This window comes from Doryrhamphus excisus, linkage group LG10 (assembly GCF_037039965.1).
Source record: "Doryrhamphus excisus strain RoL-2023G ecotype Guam linkage group LG10, RoL_Dexc_Guam_v1.1, whole genome shotgun sequence".
Taxonomy (NCBI): domain Eukaryota; kingdom Metazoa; phylum Chordata; class Actinopteri; order Syngnathiformes; family Syngnathidae; genus Doryrhamphus; species Doryrhamphus excisus.
In genome coordinates this window covers 1,365,333-1,391,314 of record NC_136366.1, presented here as the reverse complement: position 1 = coordinate 1,391,314, position 25,982 = coordinate 1,365,333, and the positions used below count along the sequence as shown (strand labels likewise).

General features: G+C 38.9%; 1 protein-coding gene across 2 annotated transcripts in view; it reads left to right on the top strand.

Moving 5' to 3' along the window:
• inpp5a (inositol polyphosphate-5-phosphatase A) overlaps nt 1–25,982 on the top strand; it is a 160,837-nt gene that overhangs the window by 64,464 nt on the left and 70,391 nt on the right. For both annotated transcript variants that reach the window (XM_058049722.2, XM_058049729.2), the window contains exons 5-8: nt 8,007–8,070; nt 10,491–10,594; nt 20,451–20,503; nt 23,801–23,920. In XM_058049722.2, coding sequence (XP_057905705.2) covers nt 8,007–8,070; nt 10,491–10,594; nt 20,451–20,503; nt 23,801–23,920 — 341 coding nt within the window. The remainder of the gene's footprint in view (nt 1–8,006; nt 8,071–10,490; nt 10,595–20,450; nt 20,504–23,800; nt 23,921–25,982) is intronic.

Genomic DNA, 25,982 nt, shown 5'->3' with positions numbered 1-25,982 from the left:
TTATGAATAGAATTTTTTTTGGTAAATAGAAATTGTTTTGTAGTTAGCATAGTAAACCTGTTTAAATCTTTGAAATATTAAAAACAACAGCCCTCTAGACATGAAATAATAAGTGAATTTGATAAGTGATAAGTGAATTTCTGCAAAGTAGGATTCCTTATTTATAAATAGAAAATTTCTTGTAAATAGAAATTGTTTTGTAGTTAGCATAGTAAACCTATTTAAAACCTTGAAATATAAAAAAAAACATTATTAGAGCCCTCTAGACATGAATAACCCCCCGACCCCACCTCCCGTAGTCAACTTTACGCTTGCATTGGAGACATAATAAGATAAGGTAAGAAATAACATTGACTCACGCATGTTAGCATTTGGACAGTTCCACAATAATTGTGTATGCAGGCCCCCTTTTCACAACCTTTTCACTGGGAAATGAATAAGTTAGTTTGTTAAAATGTCTTTGATCAGTTTGATCTGTTTAACGCCGTATTCCCCATATGGGTACCCCATAACAAACACCTACGCTAGAGAAAGGGCTTCATTCAGAACAAGACAGATGGTCCCAATACTTGGGCCTCCTTCAAATGACTGGAAGTGATAGAGGAAGTTTTAATGAGAGTTTTTTTTCTGTGTATCCAGTCAGGCTTTCCAGCCAGCCGATGAATAATAGACATTGTGGCTCAATACTGTGAATACTCAATCAATGGCTCAGGAAGTGGGCCTTGGCAAACACATATGGCGGACGGGGGGATTGGGGGGGGGTAGCATATTCTGCAGCGGTAGAAAAATACTGAGACCTCTCCATCTTTATCTGTGGGCTGAAAAAGCACAGCATCTCTATTGATGAGGATGACTTTTGTGCTGCGGGAGACAAAGAAGCTGTTTGGGCGGTATTGGATATTTGTTCAAAGATGCTCGCTTGAAGGTGATTATTTGACCAAGTCCCTGCATCAATGCACATCTTTGACGAGGGAAAAGATGCTGTGATGGAACGAGAAATTATTATACATCATTGTGTTATCAGTAAAACAATTAAAGGGATAGTTGGGATTTTTTTGTTGTATGACACCACGACCAGCAGTGTAGTACATCAAAGGTGACCTTTCCCCAACTTCGTCTTGTGAGCTGAATCCTGGACGATGTTCTTTGTGGAAGAAAATAGTTTTGGCTAATTGCTCAGGTCTCTTGGAACTACTTTCCTCCACAAAGAAAACCGTCCAGAACTATCCCTTTAACATGTTTTTTAGTGTAACCTTAGTTAGCATCATTAATCTATTCCAGAAGGTCCGATTCTATCCAGAACATACTGTAACAAAATCAGTGATTCTCAGAAGTTCTAATGTTTACGTAAAATTTGGTTTTATAGTTTTACAATCATATATTTACATGCAGAAAACAACTAAAAATGAAAGGAATATATACATTTTTAAGGTTACCCTTACCATCATTGAGCATGTAGTCAGTTATGTAGTGTAAGACACGACATGGCAACATGGACACCACCTGTGTGTTTTGCCATGAGTTATTTCTTGAATTTAATAGCGTTTCTCACCTCAAGTTCCGGCATTTATTTTGATGACGGCTGCAAAATAACCCGGAATGAAGCCAAACAAAGTTGCCAGTACTAGCATTTTCATAAAGACGGTGAGAAACAGTATTGAATTCAAGAAATAACTCATAGCAAAACATGAAGGTGGTGTTTTTGTTTATTCGCTGCCATATTGTGTCCTTCCATTCATTTGTGTTAATCACGTCTTCAATGTAACCTTCAATGTTTTATCACTTTCATTTAGAAATGTTTCATGCATGTAAAACTATTATTGTAAAAGTATAGTGTGTTTTTTGTGTTAACATTTTTGAGACATAGTCGGTCGCTGATGACATCAGAGACGGGCGATGGCGCTTACGTCCGCTTCCTGTTTCTGTGTATTAGAAAGCTGCTAACAAGGATGTTTTATGATAAAGCAAGACAGTTAACCATGTTATTTATATCATTCATTCATCATTGCACTAAAATTAATATATCTGCAATATGTCTGCAATACATATCTGCTCCTGTGCAATATTGTGTGTATATCTTGTATATATCTTGTTAAACTGTCTTTTTTTACTTTTTCAACTTGACTATTGCGCCGAAAGGAGAAGCTCTCCCATGTCGTTGTACATCTTGTATAATGACAATAAAGGCCATTCCATTCTATTACAGTAAAGTCTCGTTATATCGATATCGGTTAAAACGAATTACTACTTATTACGATACTATTTTCATTTCCCGGCAAATTTCTAGTCTTTTATGATATAATTAGTTCCGTTAGTACGATACCTGGTTATTATGATAATCCGGTTACTACGATGCCCTTTTCATCTCCCGCCAGCCAATTTGGTCTGCTTATATCGATACAAAAGCAGCTTAAATCAATCTTTGCTTAAGGATTTCAATACCAAAAAAGAACACGGCGAACGGCTGCTTCCAGTCAACTTTATTTTTCACACTTCCACCACCAGAGTGCAGCACACACAGCGGAAAACACCCGTCCCTCGCGCCTACCCCTCCGGGTGCCAACACCTTCCCTATCGATAGTTCCGGGGTGAATTATGTCGCGGTAACCGGTAATCACTACAGCGTAAGTTTATTTTTATTTACTGTAATACAAAATGTATTGTAGTACAAAAGCATGCTAGATACGCAATCCATGAACTCAAGGAGAAAATTACATGCCATATCAAAGATCCGCCCACTTTTAATGCAGTTCGGCGCAGGATCGGATATATGGATAGTCCGGTTATATCGGTATTTTTCCCGACTCCCGAGAATATCGATATAACGAGACTTTTCTGTATTATTGCTATTAAACCAAGCAAATGTTGGGCTGATTTAATTTTTTTGTAAATTATATTTTTAGATTGACTCCAAATTGTCCATAGGGTATGAATGTGAGTGTGAATGGTTGTTTGTCTGTATGTACCCTGTGATTGGCTGGCCACCAGTCCAGGGTGTACCCCGCCTCTCGCCCGAGGAGAGGAAAAGCGGTAGAAAATGAATGAATGAATATTTTTAGCTTGTGTCGCAGGCCAACAAATGAACAACTACAGGCTGCAAATGGCCCCCGGGCCATACTTTGGACAGCTACTACAATAAATCCATCTCATAGCTCCACGTGCCAATAATCAAAGATCATTTCCAGCAAACAAGTAACCAAACCTGGAGCCCGGCTGCAGTTTTTCTTATTAAAGGCGGAGTGGACAGGAAAGCACAGCATCATTACTATGCTCCACAAAGCCATTCCGCCACACTTTGTTAGCGGCTGTGGGACAGCAGAATATTACTCTGTGAAGCTTTACAGTGACACCGTGATGACACGGGAGTGTGTACGTGGCAGCTCTCTCGGGACAGACCGCTTTCCCTCAGCACAGATTGGAGGTGAGACCTTGAAGAAAAATTATTACTTTTATGTTTGCTTTATGGCCCATTTTTCACCTTAAATGCAGAAAATCTATTCAGAGGTCACAGAAATCCCGCTTCTATCCATTGGCCAGAACTAATTCCTGCAGCCCTCGGTATCGATAAAGCATTCATGGGAGCAAAGTATGCAGGCTATGTACTGCGGCGTCTAAGTCTCTATTTTCTAGCAGCCAGTCTATTGGGACTTGTTCAGTCCTTATCTGCTCCGGTATTAGAAATGTCAACTGCACACTTGCATGGACACACACAGAGAGAATAGAGCCGAGCTGTTGTTGCCTTATCTGGTAGCCACATTGCAATACAAGTCGTGATAAGAGATAGCATTGGCACAAGCGGTCATAAAATCCGAGCTTTTACGGTGCGGTTATTGTCTTTGCTTGTACAATTATGGTGATTACTCATTTCCCCCGTTCCCTCCCCACAACGCTCGGCATCCACTTAATAGACTGCATTTTTCTAATAGAAAATTAAGTGTCCCCTTGGCCGTGGGGTTTATAAATATGTAAAATACCTTTTTAATTATTTTGCGGCTATCTGGCAGCTAATCAGTAAAGTGAGACGTGACAAACATACGCTTGACACGGGCTATTGTAAAGCTCCTGGTAAAAGATAAGCACGGCCTGTCAGCACAGTCCAGCCCTAATTAATATTTGGAAGCTGTCATGTAGGGAGACAAATTGATGAATTGTGGCCTGCTAATATAATGGCTTCTTCATGAAGACTTGTGCCGAGAGGACAGGAGAGGAGAGGAGGGAGAGCCCGCTAGCCGCTTGCTTTTGGAGCCTTGATGTCAAATGGATATTTACTGGGGTGGAGGTTAAGTAGACTACAGAAAGCTGCGTACAGAGTTGGACGTGAATTTGTGTTTGATGGGATATTAAGCAGTCCGTCTCGTGCATTAATGAATGGCTTCTAAAAGGACCCGCTTTCATTCCGGTCATGAATGCGATATGAATATTTTCACCATTTTCATCATTTAACACATTTTAGTTTGGTGGGCTTTTTAAAATTTGTTTGAGGTTTCAGTTCTCCCTTGCAATATTGCGGTTCAGTTATAGTATAATTATAGACTATGGTCTGTTACTCAAAAGTACTGAAATGAAACTGAAAGTTCCCCTCCCGTTCTGTGTGGAAGTGGTAATATTTTGCTTTCTTAAATTTAGAAGAAAACTATCGGTAGCTTGCTGGTTTTTCATACCGTATGAAAATATTGACTTTTATTAACTTCTATTAATTTTATAAATATTATATATATGATATTTATTTATTTATAAATATATATATCATATTTATAAATTAATAAATTAATACAAGTTAATAAAAGTCAATATTTTCATAGGGTATGGAAAATACAATATATAATACAATATATAAATATAAATAGATATGATTTATTTATTTATAAATATTATATGTATATATTTTTTATAAATATTATATATATGTTTATGATATTTATTTATTTATAAATAGTATGAATATATATATATAATATTTATACAATTTATGAATTAATAAAAGTAAATATTTTCATAGGGTATGGAAAATACAATATATAATACAATATATAAATATATACATATATAGATATGATTTATTTATTTATCAATATTATATGTATATATGTTTTTTATAAATATATACATGTTTATGATATTTATTTATAAATATTATGAATATATATATATATAATATTTATAAAATTTATGAATTAATAATATGTTCATAGGGTGTGGAAAACCTGCAAGCTCCCGATATTTTTCTTCTAAATTTAAGAAAGCAAAAATATTACCACTTCCACAAGGAACGGGAGGGGAACGTTTAGTTTCATTTCAGTATTTTTGAAAAGCTGATTATATATATATATATATATATATATATTAATTTATAAATGTATTTATTAATTTGATATTTATTTAACACGGTTGGTGTTAATGAATGTGTAAATGAATGATTACTGTATATAATCTAATAGTTCAGCACATTGTCAGTCTAATAACTTGTCAGGGGCGTTTAGGGAACACGTATATTCACATTCCATGATGCACAAAACTGATAATATGATTCATGGAAAATTATTGAGAGACACAAAAATTGCATTTTGGGCTCTTTGCACGTTTTTTCTCAATGTTGCAAAGAGTGAAGTAAACACGAAGAGACGTTTCTGTGTAGTATTTTTGTATTCAATGTTTTATAGTTGATATTTTAAGTAGCACATATCATTCAGCAGAAAGTCCAAAGAGACACATAGACACAAATAAGTGAAGCTTTCTTGGGATCCCGGGAAGAGTGGGAAGCCCTGACCTTGAGTCTTGCCTTTGCCCGTTTTCCCGTCTTATTCTCTAGCCCCGCCGCCCCCCTTTTCCCGTCCTCCATCAGAGAAAGGAAGTAGGGGAGCGCACATAAGGTACAGGTCACCAGCCGCTCCCCTCATCAATTAAATGTGCGACAGTGTTTCTTCTCCGTCGGCTGAACTTCTATGTCAAGGAGATGAGCGGGACCTCATGTTTTTGCTTTTGACAAATCAGCAAATGTTTAATCTCAAGATGTGCCAGCACTCATAAATAATGCAGGCTGAGTCCAAACTGTCGCCCATCCTGTCGGAGGAGCGAGGTGTTTTTTTTTTTTTTTTGTCAACAGAAAAATACAGGAAGACTAAATCCATGTCTTGTCTCCTTCATCTGCTCCAATACTCAAACCCTCACTTCATTCGTCCTTCGTTTCCTGTTTCTGTCTCCTACCTCCACTTCACTGTTTTCAGTTTTGGCCAAAAACGACTCCAACGACTCACTCGTATTTGAATTCAATTGTGCCCTCCTTTTGGGAGAAGTTACTCACTGGCCTTCACCTCCCTTTTCGGGACTCGGAATGATCCTCAGGCAAAGGTCTGCCATCTGAAAGACGTCTCGGATTGAGCCGGAGCTTTGCCTTCATTTGCCCTAAATGTAAAGAGGACTAACAGAAAGCAGGGTAGTGGACTGTGAACCGCATCAAATCCCCGTCTTTTGCCGCTCTCACTTCTTCCCACACACTTTGATTGGTTATTCCACACGCTGGGAAAGTTTGCCGATTGTTCACAGGGAAAATTTCGATTTTAAGCCTATTGAAGTGCGTCTTTATTCGTTCATAGGTGCAGTTGAATGCATCCTTTGGGGAGCTCGAGTTTATGAGCCGATGTTCCGAGGACGGTTGGCGTGTTGTTGTGTTTCAGAACCGCTCAAGTTTAATAGGCGCTCGCATTGTGATGTTGGTCTGTTCAACAATTGATGTGATTAACGATCATTTTCTCAGTCTATTCATCTGAAGATTGTTTTTTTTAATTGAGTATTTGTTTCGACGGACTAAATCAATATAAACTAAATATAAACAGTTGGTAATATGGGCTACAGCGTATCAGAAAAGAAGCAAAAAAGTTCACCGTTGACTCTGTGGCCAACATGCAAACCACTAGACCACCGTACGGCCTTACCAAAGCAGCAATTAATCAATATCCATAGATTAATTGTTGCACTACTGCATTTACTTCATCTTAACAAGACCCACAGTTCAGAAAAAATATTTTGCTATTCGATTAATCGCTTTTTGACTAAAAAAATTAAATATTCTCTGATTTCAGCCTCTTAAATGTGAATATTTTCACCTCGTACTTCGGTACGTGATAAAAAAAAATTAAATGAAAAAACAAACAAACCTTAAACTATATTAGGAAAGCAGGAAGTGAACAAATGTAACAGTTACTGATGGTAAAAGTACCAGATGGAGGGGTAGGATTTAATAAGCTTTGCTTCTTCCTACTCCTTTTGGACATGTGGAACTGGGAACTGATTATGGGATGCACTCAATTGGAATCTGATGCATGTTCAAATGAAATAAAACCATTACCATTACCATTACCATTACCATTACCATTACCATTACCATTACCATATTTTCGTATTCATCCATGAAAGCAGACCTGCTATCTTTTTGTTTTAGGCAAAACTGAATCAGCTTTGCACGGTGCATGAGTGGTTAGTGTGCAGGTCACACAGCTTGGAGACCTGGGTTCGATTCCCACATCGGGCAGATTTTGCATGTTTTCCCCGTGCATGCTTTTTCTCCGCATAATCCGGTTTCCTCCCACATTCCAAAAACATGCTAGGTTAATTAGCGACTCCAAATTGTCACCATAGGTATGAATGTGAGTGTGAATGGTTGTTTGTCTATATGTGCCCCGTGATTGGCTGGCCACCAGTCCAGGGTGTACAACCGCCGTCAGGATAAGCGACATAGAAAATGGATGGATGGATGAATCGGCATTGATGTTGGAAAACAGTGATTGACATTTCTGCCTCTTTTCTGCCAGGTTTTGAACCAAACCACAAACGATTTGTGTTTGGGCATATTTATTAATCGAAATAATTAATAATTAATCGAAACGACAAACTTCAGATTGATGGACTGAGAAAATATCAATAGTTTCAGGCCAATTGAAGACATACTAAATATCTCTCCAAAGTAGTTTTCCAACCTAATTCCCAGGTTCTGTGTCTCGTTCTTTCAGGCGCTGGGAAGTTTCTACTTCATTCACGAATCTTTGAAAAACATCCAGCAGTTTGATTTCAAAGGTGAGTCACACATCCATCATGGCGAAGGACTTGAAAATGAAAATCCTCCCGTGGTGGCCCCTCATCCCACCCCGGCATGTCGCACAGGCTATTCCCGCTTCCATCAAAAGCAACGAGCTAAGATTGTCTTTGAGGATAATGTAAAAGGAGCGGGACAGACTGGTCATGATTATTAATATTAGGATTTAATTCATAAGATTTCGGGCTTACAGTAATGGTGTGCAGCGGGTTATTGGACAGTTACGGCGCTCTCATCAGCCTGCCGTGTCAGAGGGCCCCGGGGTCCTGTGGCCACGCTAATTAAAGAAGGGATATAGATGTGGAGGCGCCTTCCTTCCTATTAGACCCTAGTCAGCATTAGCACCAGTTACCCCAGTGAAGGACAGGGCGAAAGCGGGGGGGGGTCCTTCGGGGGAGGAGGCCACAGCCCACAGCCCGCTTTATGCTTTTCAAATCTCATTAACAATTTCAATTACATGAACCCGCACGACGATACCAATATTTGTGTGCACACGTCACCTGATGTTAGTCGTTAGATCAGTACAGTAATATTAAATATTATTAAACATGCATGGTGCAGATCTAAGAAATCCATTTGTTATACTGGTTTTAACTACGGATGCAATTACAGATTCTTTTTTTAGTCGATTAATCTTTACCTTGTTGTTTTGATTAATTGAATAATTGGTTAGGCTGTACAACAGGGGTGTCAAAAGTGTGCCATGGGTCAATTATGACCTACTACTACTACTACAATAATAATGAAAAAAATAAAAATAAAAATAAAAATAAAAATAAAAATAAAAATAAAACAGCAAAAATTTGAAAAAGAGCAGAATTTTTGCCACCATTTGTAATTGGCCCTTTGCACATTAAGGAAATAAAACTTAATTAAATAATGGTAATGGTAATGGTAATGGTTTTATTTCATTTGAACATGCATCAGATTCCAATTGAGTGCATCCCATAATCAGTTCCCAGTTCCACATGTCCAAAAGGAGTAGGAAGAAGCAAAGCTTATTAAATCCTACCCCTCCATCTGGTACTTTTACAATCACTAACTGTTACATTTGTTCACTTCCTGCTTTCCATAATATGTTTTAAGGTTTTTTTTTTTTAAATAATGTACCTCGTAACGAAAAAAAAAAAAAATCAAGAAAACTTAATGAAACATTAGGGGGGCCCCGCACGGTGGGCTAGTGGCTAGCATGTTGGCCACACAGTCAGGATATCTGGAAGTTCTGTGTGGAGTTTGCATGTTCTCCCCGTGCATGCGTGACTTTTCTCCGGTCTCCTCCCACATTCCAAAAACATGCTAGGTTAATTAGCCACTCCAAATTGTCCATAGGTATGAATGTGAGTGTGAATGGTTGTTTGTCTAATATGTGCCCTGTGATTGGCTGGCCATCAGTCGCAGGGTGTACCCCGCCTCTTGCCCCAAAGACAGCTGGGATAGGCTCCAGCATGCCCCCTCGACCCTTGTGAGGATAAGCGGCATAAAAATGAATGGATGGCAAAACAACAAATACATTTTTAGGTCATATTATGAAAAATAAGCACAAGAAAGAATACATTTAATACAAAATTACATTGGGAAAAAGTAAAAATATCATGAGAATAAAGTAAAAATGTTGTGTAAGGGGGGAAGGCAAAATATTTTAAGAACAAAATCTACCTAAACAAAGTTTTAAGAGATGTTTAGTCACCTTTAATAGAAAGCTTTAAATGTATATTATTTATTAGATATGTGTAACTGATTGGGTAGGTTTACAAAATGTAAAATATAAGTGGCCCCCTTACATTTTTCAGTTGTGGCCCTCGTTGGAAAAAATGTTGACCCCCCTGGCCCTAAACAGACCAAACACAGTTGGTTTGGTCCACAAGATATAAGAAAAATGTCCATCACTGTCTTCCAAAGTCAAAGCTGTATGCGTGGAAAAAAATGTCTCCTTGGGTGGATGACTAAGGAAATGAAAAATATTTAAATTTGAGAGGCTGATATCAGGTCATAGTTCCATTTTTATACCCCAAAACAAATAATATTTTTAATTAATTGCAGCTCTGCTTTTAACAAATCCTCCCATTTCAGTGGTAGCTTCAGCATCTGACCATGCTATTTATGGATAAATACATTTTCTATGACATGAAATCATATTACATCACGCACTGGCCTGCTTATCACTGAGAATATGTCTGCAGTACATGCATGCACCAAAAGAAGCGTGTCTGTTCCCCACACCAGGCCTTCTGGTCATTTCAGTGTTTTGCTTTGTGACCAGCAGGTGGTGCAGTTGCCTGCGAAAGGCAAGCGGCTCCTTGTGCACACTAATGGCTTTTTAGAGATAATTAATCACACGCCGGGGTCTTTTCAAAATGAACCTTGTGTAATTGTTGCATATTTTCATTCCCGTTTTCATCAGCAAAGAAATTCCGGAAGGTGGCAGGGAAGGAGACCTGCTCCGAGATGCTGGAATGCACACCCATGCTGGAGAAGGAGAAGTTTCCTCAGGACTACTTTCCTGAGGTGAGTAGTAGGATGTTGTTATCTTGGTCCGGAAATGTCAGTGTGGAAGAAGAATCTCATCAATCACATATTTCAGTGGGAAAAAGCATTAGAATATGAATACAATAAGTAAATAGTGGAAGTTGTTACTAAATATATAAAAATTGTAATGAAATAATCTAGATTAATATCTTTATTAGGCTTTTTTATACCTTTTCATGCTTTTTATTTTCCTAGAAAAAATGCTTCCTGTGTCTTTTTTTTATTCCGGGACAAACCAAATTGAAATGTTGGATGTTGAAACTCTCTGCTGAGTCTTGTGTGTTCAATTTTGCGGTATGGCGTGATGGCGTGCGCCCTCGTAGGGCCGCCGCGCGCCGAGCAGGGCTATGCTGATGTAGTCATAAAGAGCACCGCCGCCCGCATGTCATCCCCACACTCCCCACTCATCTGTCAACCATGCTCCGACGGGCCGCCTCTGCAAATATATGCAAAACAGATGGATTCGACTCCGTTCGCACACGTCCCCCCAATTTCCATGTTCTTTCGCAAACTGTAGGAAAACCGTGCTTGGTTGTGCCGGGGATCTGGACATGATCAATATCCAGTCTCAATCTGGATATCATCAAAAAACAATTACACATTTAGGCACAAATCCACTTATTATTCCGTTTAAAAGGACAAGCAGCAAAAAAATGCAACAAAAGTTGGAAAAGTTTCCTGATTTATTCTTCTTCCCTGACTGGGATATGAATCTGGGATGACGCTCCAGAGAGCGCCACTCCAGATAATGTTAGCCCATTTAAAAAGAGCACATTTGTGTAGTCTATCAGGGTCGCAAAGTATTTTTTTTTTTTTTTACCCTCCCCCTCCTCCCCCCTTCTCCCCCCTTTCCAGCCCTCCATAGTGAGAAATTGGTTGTTATCATAGATCACAGATACGGCTCAAACCTCTTATGAAAGATGAATTAATTTCACTAATGCTTTAATGCAAAGCTCTCATGAGGGAGGCAGACTGGTGATAACCCCTGCCTCGTCCCCGCTTCCTCCGCCCGTGATTTATGCCCTCTTTTAGTAGATGAAACTGCCTACATTTGCCATCCATCTGAGGCTTTGAGGAATCCTATTACACAGGGATCTTGGAACGAATACGGTGCCGCACACACGCCGGTTCCAAAACCAGTTGCTTTGATTCCGGCTCGTTTTGGGGTGCAGAGTTAGTCTTTTGAGATTTACTTCGACAAAGATGGCGCTGTATCCGCGCTGACGTACCCGTGATTGGGTAGTTTAGAAATTATACACAAGGTTTTTATTCGTCAGACTGGAGAGTGAGTCGGCACAGACGAGTCGGCCGATGGAAGACAGATGTTTTCCCCATGCATCTGTCTGACCGTTATGGTTGCCCATCAATAAAATGTCATTGGCCGGGATGCTGATGACATCATGCTGGGAGGCTTTAGTGTTTGTGCGTGTGTGCGTGTACGATACAGTGGGAGCGCCGATTTCACATGCAATCCGTTTCGGGAAGATGGGCAGCGGCGTCCAAACTTTTCCAGAGCTGCATATGAAAAAATCTTATATTTTACATACATATAGTTAATATATGTAGCTAAGTCATTTACAGTAGTGATAAAATGTATTTCTTGCTAATTTTGGTCATTTTTTAAGCGTACAAATATTAAATATTATATTTCAACTTTAATCTCATATTTTATCTCTGAGTATTTTGACTTTTGAGAATTATGGTTTTCCATAATATTAGCATTTTTCCCAACATATATTTTTTTATAACCTGCCTATATTCTATTTTGCTTGTTTCTCATGATATTGTGATTTCAAAAAAAGTTTTTTTTAAAAATATTTTTACGATGCTTCTGAAGTTGTTTTCCACACTGTAATATTAAGACAACTTTCTTGTATTTTTTTTTTTTTTTTATGACGTGAGGATTGGGAAAAAACCCTAAAAACATTAATTTCATGTTAATTTCTTGATGCCATTTTATTTTCGTCAATACAAAATAAAACAAAAAACCCAGTGGGCCGTAAATAGTCCCGCGGGCCACACTTTGGATAGGATGGATGGATAGATTTATAGGCTCAGTCAATTTTCGACAAGCAGGGAATGCTTAAAATCACATTGATGGCATAAGTTAACCATCATATAATAAAGTTACTTTATTTTTAACAATTCATAAAAGTGTAAAAAGAAGTTAGTCTCTGTTAATATTGAAACTTTTTAAAACCTCCTGACTCCTTAGTTTGTGTCGTAAGATCTGTACGACATTATGTGATGTTTTGAAAGAAACGTGTATTTGTGTCTTATATATAACGCACTGGCGATTTAAAAAAAAAAAAAAAAAAAAAAAAAACATTCAGGATATTTTAGGGCTGTCAAAATTAACACGTTAATGACACACTGGTGGTATTCTACATCTGTAGTTACAGCCGCCCTGGCGATGGAAATATGGCTGCCAATTAGCGCCTATGTCCTTTCTGACCACCACCAAACATTGATTCCCGTTCAAACACCAGTGTGGGCACCGCTGGAGGCAAGGCGGGTGAAGTGCCCTGCCCAAGGACACAACAACAGTGACTCGGCGGAGTGAGCAAAAAAAAAATTTCTGTGCGAGTTATTGTGTGTAGCTGCTCTACAGGAGTCCACAACTCAATACAAAGGGCCGGAAATGATCACAATAGTTCCCCTTTAAAACATTTATGAAGAAAGTTTGCAAACATCATTAGAAAAGAAAGGTAGCCATAATAGGTTTTGTTGTTTTCCGATATCCTGACAGTCTTTTCACCCCCCCCCCCCCCTCCATTGAGCAGGAATGTTTTTTATTGCATGAGTAATACATGCCTCCACAAACCATTGCATCATAAGGATTTGTCATTGGCCAATATAAATAAAGTATACGACCCAGGCCTTAATGTGCCCTTGCTATTGATTGTTTTACACAGGAGGAGAAAAAAATGAAAAGGAAAAAAATGGCCGACAGGCTGTAGATCAACCGGCATAAGAGTTTGTATTTGTTGTTCTCACCACAAGCGTGTCCATAAAAGCATGGACTTGATTCCGTGTACCCTTTTAGTGCCCTCTGTTGTTCGCCGTCATACAGATATCTGATCACTCCGAACTTCCTCCATTTTATTATTATATTCTTATTCATATCTTTGATTTGATACGTTGGCGTCTGATGGCTTGCGCTACGGAGATGAAGTCGCTCGCAATGTTTTTGCTTTCGGAATTCTCCCTGCGTTCGTCAGCCGACAAGTCACCTGTGACAGATGGCGACGTTCTTGCACGTCAGACGTGATCCATGAGCTTGTTACGTCAGGCCCGTGTTGATGTCGTAACGATCATTTCAAAGTGAAACCTTCTTTTGAACACCATGGCGGTCATAACGTTTGGATTCAATTTCCCTTAAATGTCACAAGTACAGTATTTTATAATACGAGGAGGGACAGAATGAAGTCGGCATATTTTGCTTTTGTTGGCTTATTGGCGGTGCAGCTGTGGCGTAACTTTAATTACCGCCTGGTTTGTTATGAAATATGTGTGCAGGAAGTGTAAGGTTAGAACATATTATAACAATAATAGCATTTTAATCACACTTAATAGTCTTGAGATGATACTTGGAATATTTCTTCCACAGTTTGACACTGGAACAGAGGATTTCAATTACAGTAGTGCTCATTTTCAGTGTTTTGTGGACTCCTTGTGGCAGCGTTTACATGGTTTTGTGATTTATTATAATATTTAGTGATAGATCATATTAATTTATTATAATATATTTTTCAAAAAAAAAAATAAAAAAAAAAATATATTAATAAAATAATAAAAATAATAAAATAATAAAAAAATATATATTTAAAAAAATAAAAAATATATATATATTTTAATAATAAAATAAAATATATATTTTTAAAAATAAAATAAAATAAAAAAATTATATTCCCCCCCAAAAATATTTTTTTTTCAAAAAGAAAAAAATTATAAAATAAAAACATTATATTTTTCAAAAAATAAAATAAAATATATTTTAAAAATAAAATTCAATTAAAAAATTATATTTAAAAAATAAAATCAAATAAATAAATATTTTTCAAAAAGAAAAGATAATGAAATAAAAAAATTATATATTTCAAAAAATGAAATAAAAATATATTTTAATAATAAAATAAGATAAAAATATTTTTTTTCAAAAAATAAAATAAAACAAATATATTTTTCAAAAAATAAAATTAAAAAAAAAAATTCAAAAAGAAAAAAACAATAAAATAAAAACATTATATTTTTCAAAAAATAAAATAAAATATATTTGAAAAATAAAATGAAAAAAATTATATAAAAAATAAATAAATAAATATTTTTCAAAAAAACGTGATAGACTGAAGCCAAGAAATTCAAAGCGCAAAGTGTTGAGATATTACTGTATTGCAATTACAACCAATTTCAATGTCACAGACCTGCTTTTATTATTTAACCTTGACTGTATTACTACTCATCTGTATACTGTACTACTATATATTGAGCTAATGATAATAATGATTACGCTCGCGTTGCTACATCTTCATCCAAACATAAACATGCTCCTGAAGTGTCCATTCCAATAAATCCTTGCGAGGCACTTTCTTATTTCTTCATTGGTCCTACTGGATGATGGACTCAAGATAAATGCGAGTGTCTGGTGGGCCTCCAATCAATCTGTATTTGGGTGTATTACTCATTACTCACAGCGCGTTCCTGTCATGCGGCTTTTGTACCCCCACTTTCCTGCCTCCTGTGAATTAATAGGATCTATGAGGTTCGGACTCAAGTCCTTGCTTGACATTTTGCAGGGAGCGCAGTCAGGTCCAGGGTCCAGGCATCGAGTGACTCGGTCGTGGTTTCTCCTCGCAAATCTCCCGACGGTTCCACTGCACCAGTCCACCCAAAATAGATATTTGTTTTTTTGTGTACGTGTGTTGGAGTCGCCGTGTATATGTGAACGGGGCGGGCACCCCTGGATGCGACCCGCCGTGCAGCCGCCGTTCATCACTGTCACGGGCGTAGACGCCATCACTGACCTGTGGAGGGTCAGCCAATGTCACCCCGAGCCTTGCGACCTTTTACCATTGCCCTTTGACTCCCACCCTCATCCCCGCCCAGCGACTCTTCACAGCCACTAAATCTGATTTATGATATGATTACATGTCACTTATCCCTTTAATCCGACTATGTCGCCTGTTTTGGAAAAAGTGACAGCACATTGTCAAAAGGAATCTTATTTTTAAGAAGATGTATTTGTGGGAGGGGATTAGTATCCGTGTCATCATCTCCGCTTCAATGTCAGCAATCAAATGATGATGTCATCATGTCAGCTATATAGAGAGACACTTTTCTTCTTCTGTCCGTGATTGATTGCATTAGATAATCGTGTTAACTGGCGTTCTGCTCCAAACCGAAATTGCCTGTATTGTTAGAAAAGAAACGGCAACGTGTGATTTATTTATTTTACATGAATGTTTGTGCCAGCGCGCCGAGATTGCGTGTGCGTCTGAGCGTGTTTTGCGCGTGTCGGTGTTTATAAGCAAGCGATGAAGCGGCGGGGCCGATCAGTCATACGGAGAGCAAATGGGGCAATCTGGGGCCAGGTGTCAGGGAAGTGATTGATATTAATGTTGTGATTGTAGTTAATGGCTCTTTAAATTAAATCGAGATTAAACGTCTCTGGCTGCAGTCAGTGCCTGCATGGGCGCCGAGCACGACCACCCCCGACATCACTTTTCATCTTGTCCCTCGTCATCCTCGCCGCTCTCACACTTTCTTTCCCTCAACTTTACCTGAACGGCTCTCGGTGGAAAGCGTGCACGGTTAGATTCCAGAGGGAGATGGCTGCCGATGGTTATTGAAAGTTGAAATTGTTTTTTGACTTTGGGTGGGCCTGTCAGTCCATTAAAATATTGGATCGCATTTTGTCCATAGTTACGTCACAATTAATTAATCACAATTATATAATGATATATATATATATTATGTAAATTATTATAAGGAAGCGTTATAATAAGTAGGGTAAACAATGAAATACGCATCGAAATACATGAGTTAAGTTTTGATATATACATAAAAAATTTGTTCCGCTTCAATACAGTGTACAAACGATACGGATTGATTCAATACAAATGATACATTTGTTGATGTAGACCAGGGGTCTCAAACACGCGGCCCGCGGGCCAAATGTGGCCGCAGGACGCTAGTTTAGGCCCCCGCCTTGATATGAAAGTTTAATGTTTTATGGTATCATGTACCCAGAAGAAATTATTACGTTTGATTAATGTTCATGTTAAAGGTTAAATAACTGTTAATAGTTGTCCTCCCTATCTGTGCGGAAGTGGTAAGTTTTTGGCTTTTTAAGTTTAAAGGAAATAACACCCTGGACTGGTGGCCAACCAATCACAGGGCACATATAGACAAACAACCATTCACACTCACATTCATACCTATGGACAATTTGGAGTCGCTAATTAACCTAGCATGTTTTTGGAATGTGGGATCAACCTGGAGAAAACCCACGCATGCTCGAGAGTGGAATCGAACTCAGGTGTCCTAGCTGTGTGTCCCCCGCGGTAACCACTCACGCACCGTGCAGCCTTGATGTAGACCACTGGTTCTCAATTATTTCCTGTCGTGCCCCCACTGAGGGACAGAAATGTTTTCGCGCTCCCCTGATTTGAGATACTATTGAGAAATTGATAATGTCGATTTATGTATTTCTATCGCACAGACCGAAACCAACCAAATGCAACGAAATTGAGAGCAGTGAAGCGTTCAAGCATATTCAAGAATCAAATTGCATGCAGAATACGACAAATTCATAAATGTTGGCAGGTCTGCACTCAGACTGAAAGTCCTTCAGCCCCCAAATATATGCATGTTTACTGTTATTTAATACATAAGGACTTGTTGTAAATATATTTTCTTGTTGCTTTCATATCTGTACTTATCTGTAAAAAAATAATAAAAATCCACTAATCGAGGTGTACTGTATGTAAACCGAGGTTTCACTCTACAAGGATTGTGCTAATGATTGTAACCGTGATTAAAAGAGAACCACTCCTTACTTTCATTTCTGTACTTGTTCCACCTTCCAGTAAAAAAAAAAAAAAAAAAACGCTAACCGAGGTATACTGTATGTAAACCAAGGTTCCACTTTACAAGGATGGTGCAAATGATTGTGACCGTGATTAAAAGAGAACAACTCGTTGCTTTCATATCTGTACTTATCTGTAAAAAAAAAAAATAAAAATACACTAACCGAGGTGTACTGTATGTAAACCAAGGTTCCACTGTACAAGGATTGTGCAAATGATTGTGACCGTGATTAAAACTTCTTACTTTCATCTCTGTGCTTGTTGCACCTTCCATTCTGGAAGGATAAACTCCTCATCTTCTCCCAGATGTTTTTGTAACAGCGCACCGAATCCATGACCCCTTTAGCATTCTATATTTAATCATTAATGATGGCCACGACTGTCGAGCAGTTAGGACCCCAAGAGTGTGTAATATTTAATCATCCATAGATGCTTTTATTTTGAAATATATGCATGTTTACTGTTATTTAATACATAAGGACTTGTTGTAAATATATTTTCCAAGTCGATATTCTTTTTTTCATGTCCAAGGTCAATCTTTCACTTGCATCCAATTCCATTTGCTGCTTTTAACGTCACAATATTTGGACAGCAAGTCATAATTGGGCCCATACATCCTCCTGAGACAGTATGGATTAATTCAAGTATGCTAATGTAATTCAATTTGATACAGTTAATCTTGTACTAATGCAGATTGAAGGATGTGAGACGCAATCAAGTACTTCTTAGCCCTTTAATGTGCATCTGAGGTTTTTTTTTTTCTTTTTTTTTTAAATTAAATTGGTCAATTTGTAATTATGTGACCTGGTCCATAATTAGTTTATTCATCACTACAATTAACTCCCCATTAGGAGTATCAGAGAGAGTTGCACGAGGGAAAAAAATACAGCGGAAAAGCTACTTATTTATCCATTGCAAAGACAAGAACACTTGCAGCGTCAATTTGTCTATTTAATTTGATATCAATTTAATATCCAGCTTCATGAGGAATCATGTGCTGTTTGGGAAAAAGATCTTTAGACTTGTGATTAGATAATTAACTCAAGACTGGTTGGACCTAATCAAAAATGCCCACACTGTTCATCTAGCTTTTTTTTTTCCATTACTGCCATGGGTGCCTGTTATTATTTTTATCAAACGTTCTTTTACTTTGTAAATAAATCAAATGTAACTAGGTTACTCCCAAGTCACTCACACTGTACACAGACCATGCAGGACGTATGAAATACAATACATAAATACAGTGGAAGCATCATGAATGCATTCCAGGACATCTGACTCAAACCAAAACATACTCTAACTGAATACATTTTTCACAGAAGCAGTTAGAAATGTTATTGTTTTATATTATTTAAACCGCTTCCGGGTTCCATGCATGATATAAATTCATGAAGAACATAGTTGTGTATTATTAACACAACAAATTGACGTTAAAAACTTACGCTAACCGAGGTGTACTGTATGTAAACCGAGGTTTCACTGTACAAGGATTGTGCAAATGATTGTAACCGTGATTAAAAGAGAACCACTCCTTACTTTCATCTCTGTACTTGTTCCACCTTCCAGTAAAAAAAAACAAAACGCTAACCGAGGTATACTGTATGTAAACCGAGGTTCCACTTTACAAGGATGGTGCAAAGGATTGTGACCGTGATTAAAAGAGAACAACTCGTTGCTTTCATATCTGTACTTATCTGTAAAAAAAAATAAAAATCCACTAACCGAGGTGTACTGTATGTAAACCAAGGTTCCACTGTACAAGGATGGTGCAAATGATTGTGACCGTGATTAAAAGAGAACCACTCCTTACTTTCATTTCTGTACTTGTTCCACCTTCCAGTAAAAAAAAAAAAAAAAAAAAACGCTAACCGAGGTATACTGTATGTAAACCGAGGTTCCACTTTACAAGGATGGTGCAAATGATTGTGACCGTGATTAAAAGAGAACAACTCGTTGCTTTCATATCTGTACTTATCTGTAAAAAAATAATAAAAATCCACTAACCGAGGTGTACTGTATGTAAACCAAGGTTCCACTGTACAAGGATGGTGCAAATGATTGTGACCGTGATTAAAAGAGAACAACTCGTTGCTTTCATATCTGTATTTGTTCCACCTTTCAGTAAAAAAAAAAAATACGCTAACCAAGGTGTACTGTATGTAAACCGAGGTTCCACTGTACAAGGATTGTGCTAATGATTGTAACCGTGATTAAAAGAGAACCACTCCTTACTTTCATCTCTGTACTTGTTCCACCTTCCAGTAAAAAAAAAAAAAAAACGCTAACCGAGGTATACTGTATGTAAACCGAGGTTCCACTTTACAAGGATGGTGCAAATGATTGTGACCGTGATTAAAAGAGAACAACTCGTTGCTTTCATATCTGTACTTATCTGTAAAAAAATAAAATAAAAATCCACTAACCGAGGTGTACTGTATGTAAACCAAGGTTCCACTGTACAAGGATTGTGCAAATGATTGTGACCGTGATTAAAACTTCTTACTTTCATCTCTGTGGTTGTTGCACCTTCCACTCTGGAAGGATAACCTCCTCATCTTCTCCCAGATGTTTTTGTAACAGCGCACCGAATCCATGACCCCTTTAGCATTCTATATTTAATCATTAATGATGGCCGCGACTGTCGAGCAGTTAGGACCCCAAGAGTGTGTAATATTTAATCATCCATAGATGCTTGTATTTTATAACGTTGCTGCATCGTTCTGAAGGGAATCTCATGTGCTTTGCAGTGCAAGTGGTCCAGAAAGGGATTCATCAGAACTCGATGGGCCCTGCCTGACTGGTGAGTCTTTTTGTTGTGCTTTTTTTTTTTCCTTTTTCTTTTTTGCTAAGTAACAATGCATGCTATCATTGTTTAACCCTCATTACAAGTCATTCACTGCCAAAAGAGATGAAAATCTAATCATGGCAGTCATGTCTGGCACTCCAGAAGAAGAAGAAGAAGAAGAAGAAGAAGAAGCAGTGTCAGACAGCAGAAGGAAGGAGAAGTTCAATGTCTGAATCGTCTTCGGACAAGCGAGCAGGGGATTTGATTAGACATAATCACGTTAGTCAAGGAGTTGCATATGACAGATGACACAAAACATTACATGCAATTGAACCTGTGTGGGAGGAATGCAAATACCGGCTTCCAGTGTGCGGAGCAGAGGATTGTGGGTGGAAGGGCGGGTCGGGGTGAGTAGTAATCTAATAGAGGTATGACATGAGAACTAAAGAGCTGAAACGCGATGCATTTAATAGGGGCATGATGTTTGACAAGAGCAGCAGAGAGAAGGACTGAGTGACTGCTTAAGTGATAGATGAAGATAAAGGAGGCCATGCGTGGATCCTTTTGTTCGGGATCCAGACACAGCGGTCCGATACGATCGGATATGTTCATCACTATGCATTGAGCTATCGCCTTCATCTTGACATGACGAGCGGAATAAAAGCAGATTAGCGCGTTTCTTCGTGCCTCTGTTGGTGCTGGCAGTGCAGACGCCATTTTTCATCTGTTTATTCCTCTATTTCTTTTTGCTCATACGTTTCTCTACAGATTCAAACCAATACAGGTTCAAAATGTTCAGCTCGTTCAGGAAACACCGGCTAACAGGACTTTTCCCATTGAAAATGGAAAATCGTTGTACATGTTTGCTTATTCCAAATGGTGATGCGGTTCAGGAGCTCGAGTGGTTGTTTCCCAACTCAACGGTTGCTAGTTTGACTCTGAATTCCACCATTTTTAGTCTGCTGTAAATGGATGGACAAATTGCACGGTGCCCCCGACTGGTGAAAAATAATTTTATATTATTCTACTTGGCAGAGGGGTCAAGACCCAACCCGATTGTTGCTGGTTCGATCCTCGGTCCTCGTGTCATTGTTGAACACATTTATCTATTTCGGTGGCGTGGCTCGGGTTGTAGAGAGGTTGTTTGAGATGGTTGCTGGTTCGATCCTCGGTCATCGTGTCATTGTTGAACACATTTATGCATTTTGGTGGCATGGCGCGGGTTCTAGAGAGGCTGTTTGAGATGGTTGCTGGTTCGATCCTCGGTCCTCGTGTCATTGTTGAACACATTTATGCATTTCGGTGGCGTGGCGCGGGTTCTAGAGAGGCTGTTTGAGATGGTTGCTGGTTCGATCCTCGGTCCTCGTGTCATTGTTGAACACATTTATGCATTTCGGTGGCGTGGCGCGGGTTCTAGAGGCTGTTTGAGATGGTTGCTGGTTCGATCCTCGGTCCTTGTGTCATTGTTGAACACATTTATGAATTTCAGTAGCGCGGCTCGGGTTGTAGAGAGGCTGTTTAAGATGGTTGCTGGTTCGATCCTCGGTCATTGTGTCATTGTTGAACACATTTATGCATTTCGGTGGCGTGGCTCGGGTTGTAGAGAGGCTGTTTGAGATGGTTGCTGGTTCGATCCTCGGTCCTCGTGTCATTGTTGAACACATTTATGCATTTCGGTGGCGCGGCGCGGGTTCTAGAGAGGCTGTTTGAGATGGTTGCTGGTTCGATCCTCGGTCCTCGTGTCATTGTTGAACAGATTTATGAATTTCAGTAGCGCGGCTCGGGTTGTAGAGAGGTTGTTTAAGATGGTTGCTGGTTCGATCCTCGGTCATTGTTGAACACATTTATGCATTTCGGTGGCGTGGCTCGGGTTGTAGAGAGGTTGTTTAAGATGGTTGCTGGTTCGATCCTCGGTCCTTGTGTCATTGTTGAACACATTTATGTATTTCGGTGGCGTGGCTCGGGTTGTAGAGCGGCTGTTTGACATGGTTGCTGGTTCAATCCTCGGTCCTCGTGTCATCATTGAACACATTTATGCATTTTGGTGGCGCGGCTCGGGTTGTAGAGAGGCTGTTTGAGATGGTTGCTGGTTCGATCCTCGGTCCTTGTGTCATTGTTGAACACATTTATGAATTTCAGTAGCGCGGCTCGGGTTGTAGAGAGGTTGTTTAAGATGGTTGCTGGTTCGATCCTCGGTCATTGTGTCATTGTTGAACACATTTATGCATTTCGGTGGCGTGGCTCGGGTTGTAGAGAGGCTGTTTGAGATGGTTGCTGGTTCGATCCTCGGTCCTCGTGTCATTGTTGAACACATTTATGCATTTCGGTGGCGTGGCGCGGCGCGGGTTCTAGAGAGGCTGTTTGAGATGGTTGCTGGTTCGATCCTCGGTCCTCGTGTCATTGTTGAACAGATTTATGAATTTCAGTAGCGCGGCTCGGGTTGTAGAGAGGTTGTTTAAGATGGTTGCTGGTTCGATCCTCGGTCATTGTTGAACACATTTATGCATTTCGGTGGCACGGCTCGGGTTGTAGAGAGGCTGTTTGAGATGGTTGCTGGTTCGATCCTTGGTTCTTGTGTCATTGTTGAACACATTTATGCATTTCCGTGGCGTGGCTCGGGTTCTAGAGGCTGTTTGAGATGGTTGCTGGTTTGATCCTCGGTCCTCGTGTCATTGTTGAACACATTTATGCATTTCGGTGGCACGGCTCGGGTTGTAGAGAGGTTGCTGGTTCGCTCCTCAGTCAGGGAATAGATTTCAACACGTTTCAGTTTCAGAATTGACACACAATTTCATCTAGTTCATTTTTAATGCTGATTGCTGTGAACCTTGGAATGCCAATCATAGTGTCGGGAATCTCATCCGTTTTCTTCAGAGTTTGAATAATGTCCACAGGAAATAATTCAAACGAAATAAATATTTTTCCAAGTCTTGATGTGACTCGGACATACTTTTTTCCAAAATTCCACTGTATTTTTCATTTCATGTTATTATTTATACGTCATAATAAATTCTATAGCTGCAACTAATGATTATTAATTGAGAAATAATATGTCCGCTTTCATAGATTCACATTTAAGAGGCCGATTTTACATTTGAAAATAAAAATAAAAATAAAAATAAAAATAAAAATAAAAATAAAAATAAAAATAAAAATAAAAATAAAAATAAAAATAAAAATAAAAATAAAAATAAAAATAAAAATAATCCAATAACAAAATAGCTGTCGATTAATTGGATAAATTAATAATTTAATAATTGATAATAATTGCAGCTCGAATAAATTATTTCATGCTGTGTTCTTGTGTTCCAGTTGTTTTGACCTGGTTAACATCCACCTATTCCACGACGCTTCCAACCTGGTGGCCTGGGAGAAGAGTCCTTCCATCTACTCCGGAACCAGGCAGAAGGCGCTGGGCTACGTTCTAGACAGGTACATTTAAATAAACGACCCTACTTTGTTTTTAATCCATATTCATTTCCCTGCGACACCCCTAAGCACTCATGATGATGCACACGGGGCGGTTTAATAATAGAGTGCTCCATGTAGCCGTTGTCCTCTACCTGGCGGGTCCCTTCCCATATTAACGGCATCGGAATGCATAACGTGTCCGCCTGTCAAGCACTTTGAATAACTATATGTATATGGGTGACAACGTTGAATTATGAGACACATTTTATTTACACCATTCTCACTTTGATGAAAGAATGGCCCACCTTTTCACGGACAAGGATGTGGGAATGTTTTCCTGCATTTTTATGATGCCTTTACCGAGCCGGATTTACTGGCGTGATGAAGATTCTATTTTGATTGAATCCTCCATTTTTATTACAGGTTTTTTTTTTTTTTTTTTTTTTTTTCTCCAATGTCAGCTTGTAAGAAGATGTCAATCGTCGAGCGTCAGACTTGTAGTGAAGCGGTAGTTCTGGTCAGGCGGATTGGACGTCGGGGTATTGGGTTTCCGTAGCTCACTTTGGGGGAACTCGTCGTGCACAGATCCGGATCACCCGAGTGAGAGAAAAAAACCGGCAATGTAGAAGCAGAGGGAAGAGAGGAGGAGCACAAAGGGTCCTCGGGCTCTGTAAAGGGCAATAAATAATGGCTCGGTCCTTTCACAGAGGCTGCTAACCTTTTGGCAGCCACCAGCAAACTCCATTCTCCTTTGCTGATCTGGGAGGACAATGTGCCCGGGCTGGGCTTTCAATGAAGTGCTACCACCAACAGTGTTCCCATTCAGCCGCTGGTTGGGAACCATCTTTTCGACCATTGTCCCAAATGTGACTCCTACCCCCAGAAAGCGGAGCAGGAAAGGGGACAGGGGGAATATCTAAAGCCAACCCCCTCCCCTTTCCTCTCCTCTCTTCTCCGTCCTGCCTCCCTCTCTGTACTCTAATCTCTCATTGCGGGATGAGGAGAGAAGGAAAAAAAAAGGGGGCTCCTGAACACACCGCCAGCTGAGATCCGCAAGGAGTCATTACAGGAGAAAGACAGAGGGGACAGAGCTGTGCTACCGGGCATCAAACATCAGCTCGCACCTTATCTGGGGCCCAGGCTGTATAATGCAGCTTACGGCCCATTGAGAACTGATCTGATAAGCCTTTTCCTCTGTGCCTCTTTTAACCGCTAAACGGTGTTTATCTCCAAAGTGCTTCAAGGCCTCGGGGGAACAATGCTGAGAAGGAACAGCGCTTTGGCAGCCCTCGCTATTGAGACGCGTAAAAAACAACAACACGCAGCTCTGCAGCTTTCGCTGATGTGTGTTTCGCTTTCATCCTGTCCTGTACGGAAAAGGATCAACAAACTTTTTACGGTTAGGGCACCTACCCACATATGCAGATATGCTAACACGTTTATATACAGGGGTAGTATGAGTGTAAAAGTGACTATAGGGGTGTTATTTCATGCCTAGGGGCTCTAATAATATTATGAAGTATATTTAGAAAGTCATAAACAGGTTTTCTGTGCTTTAACTACGAATTCAACAAATTTTGTAAATTTAGTTCTATAAATATCCGCCCCCCCCAAAAAAAAATACAAGTTTATTGTTGTTTATAATAACATTTTTGTTTAATATTTCCACTCTATGCTGCTAAAATGACCTTATTCCTCTCATAATATTGCAGCGTTATTGTCATAAAAGTACGACTCTACCATTTTTCTGTTAATATTTCAACTTTAGTCTTTTTTTTAAATTTTGTGCTGAATTATATATTCAGAATCTTCTGCGGGCCAATAAAAAAACAACTATTTTGTACTTATTTCAAACCTAAATATTGTCTGTAATATGAGCAAACTCAAATAATTATAACTACAACTATATAAATGTACAGTGTATATACTGTAATACAGTATTTAATATTGAATTTCAATAAATGCAATAGATTTTTTTCCAAGTCTAGAAGTGATAAAAAGCAACATTTTGGGTGAAATAATGCTTATTGTGTGTGTTGCTTTCTTTTTTCCATCCACCTCTATTCAGTCCGCTCAGCCTTAT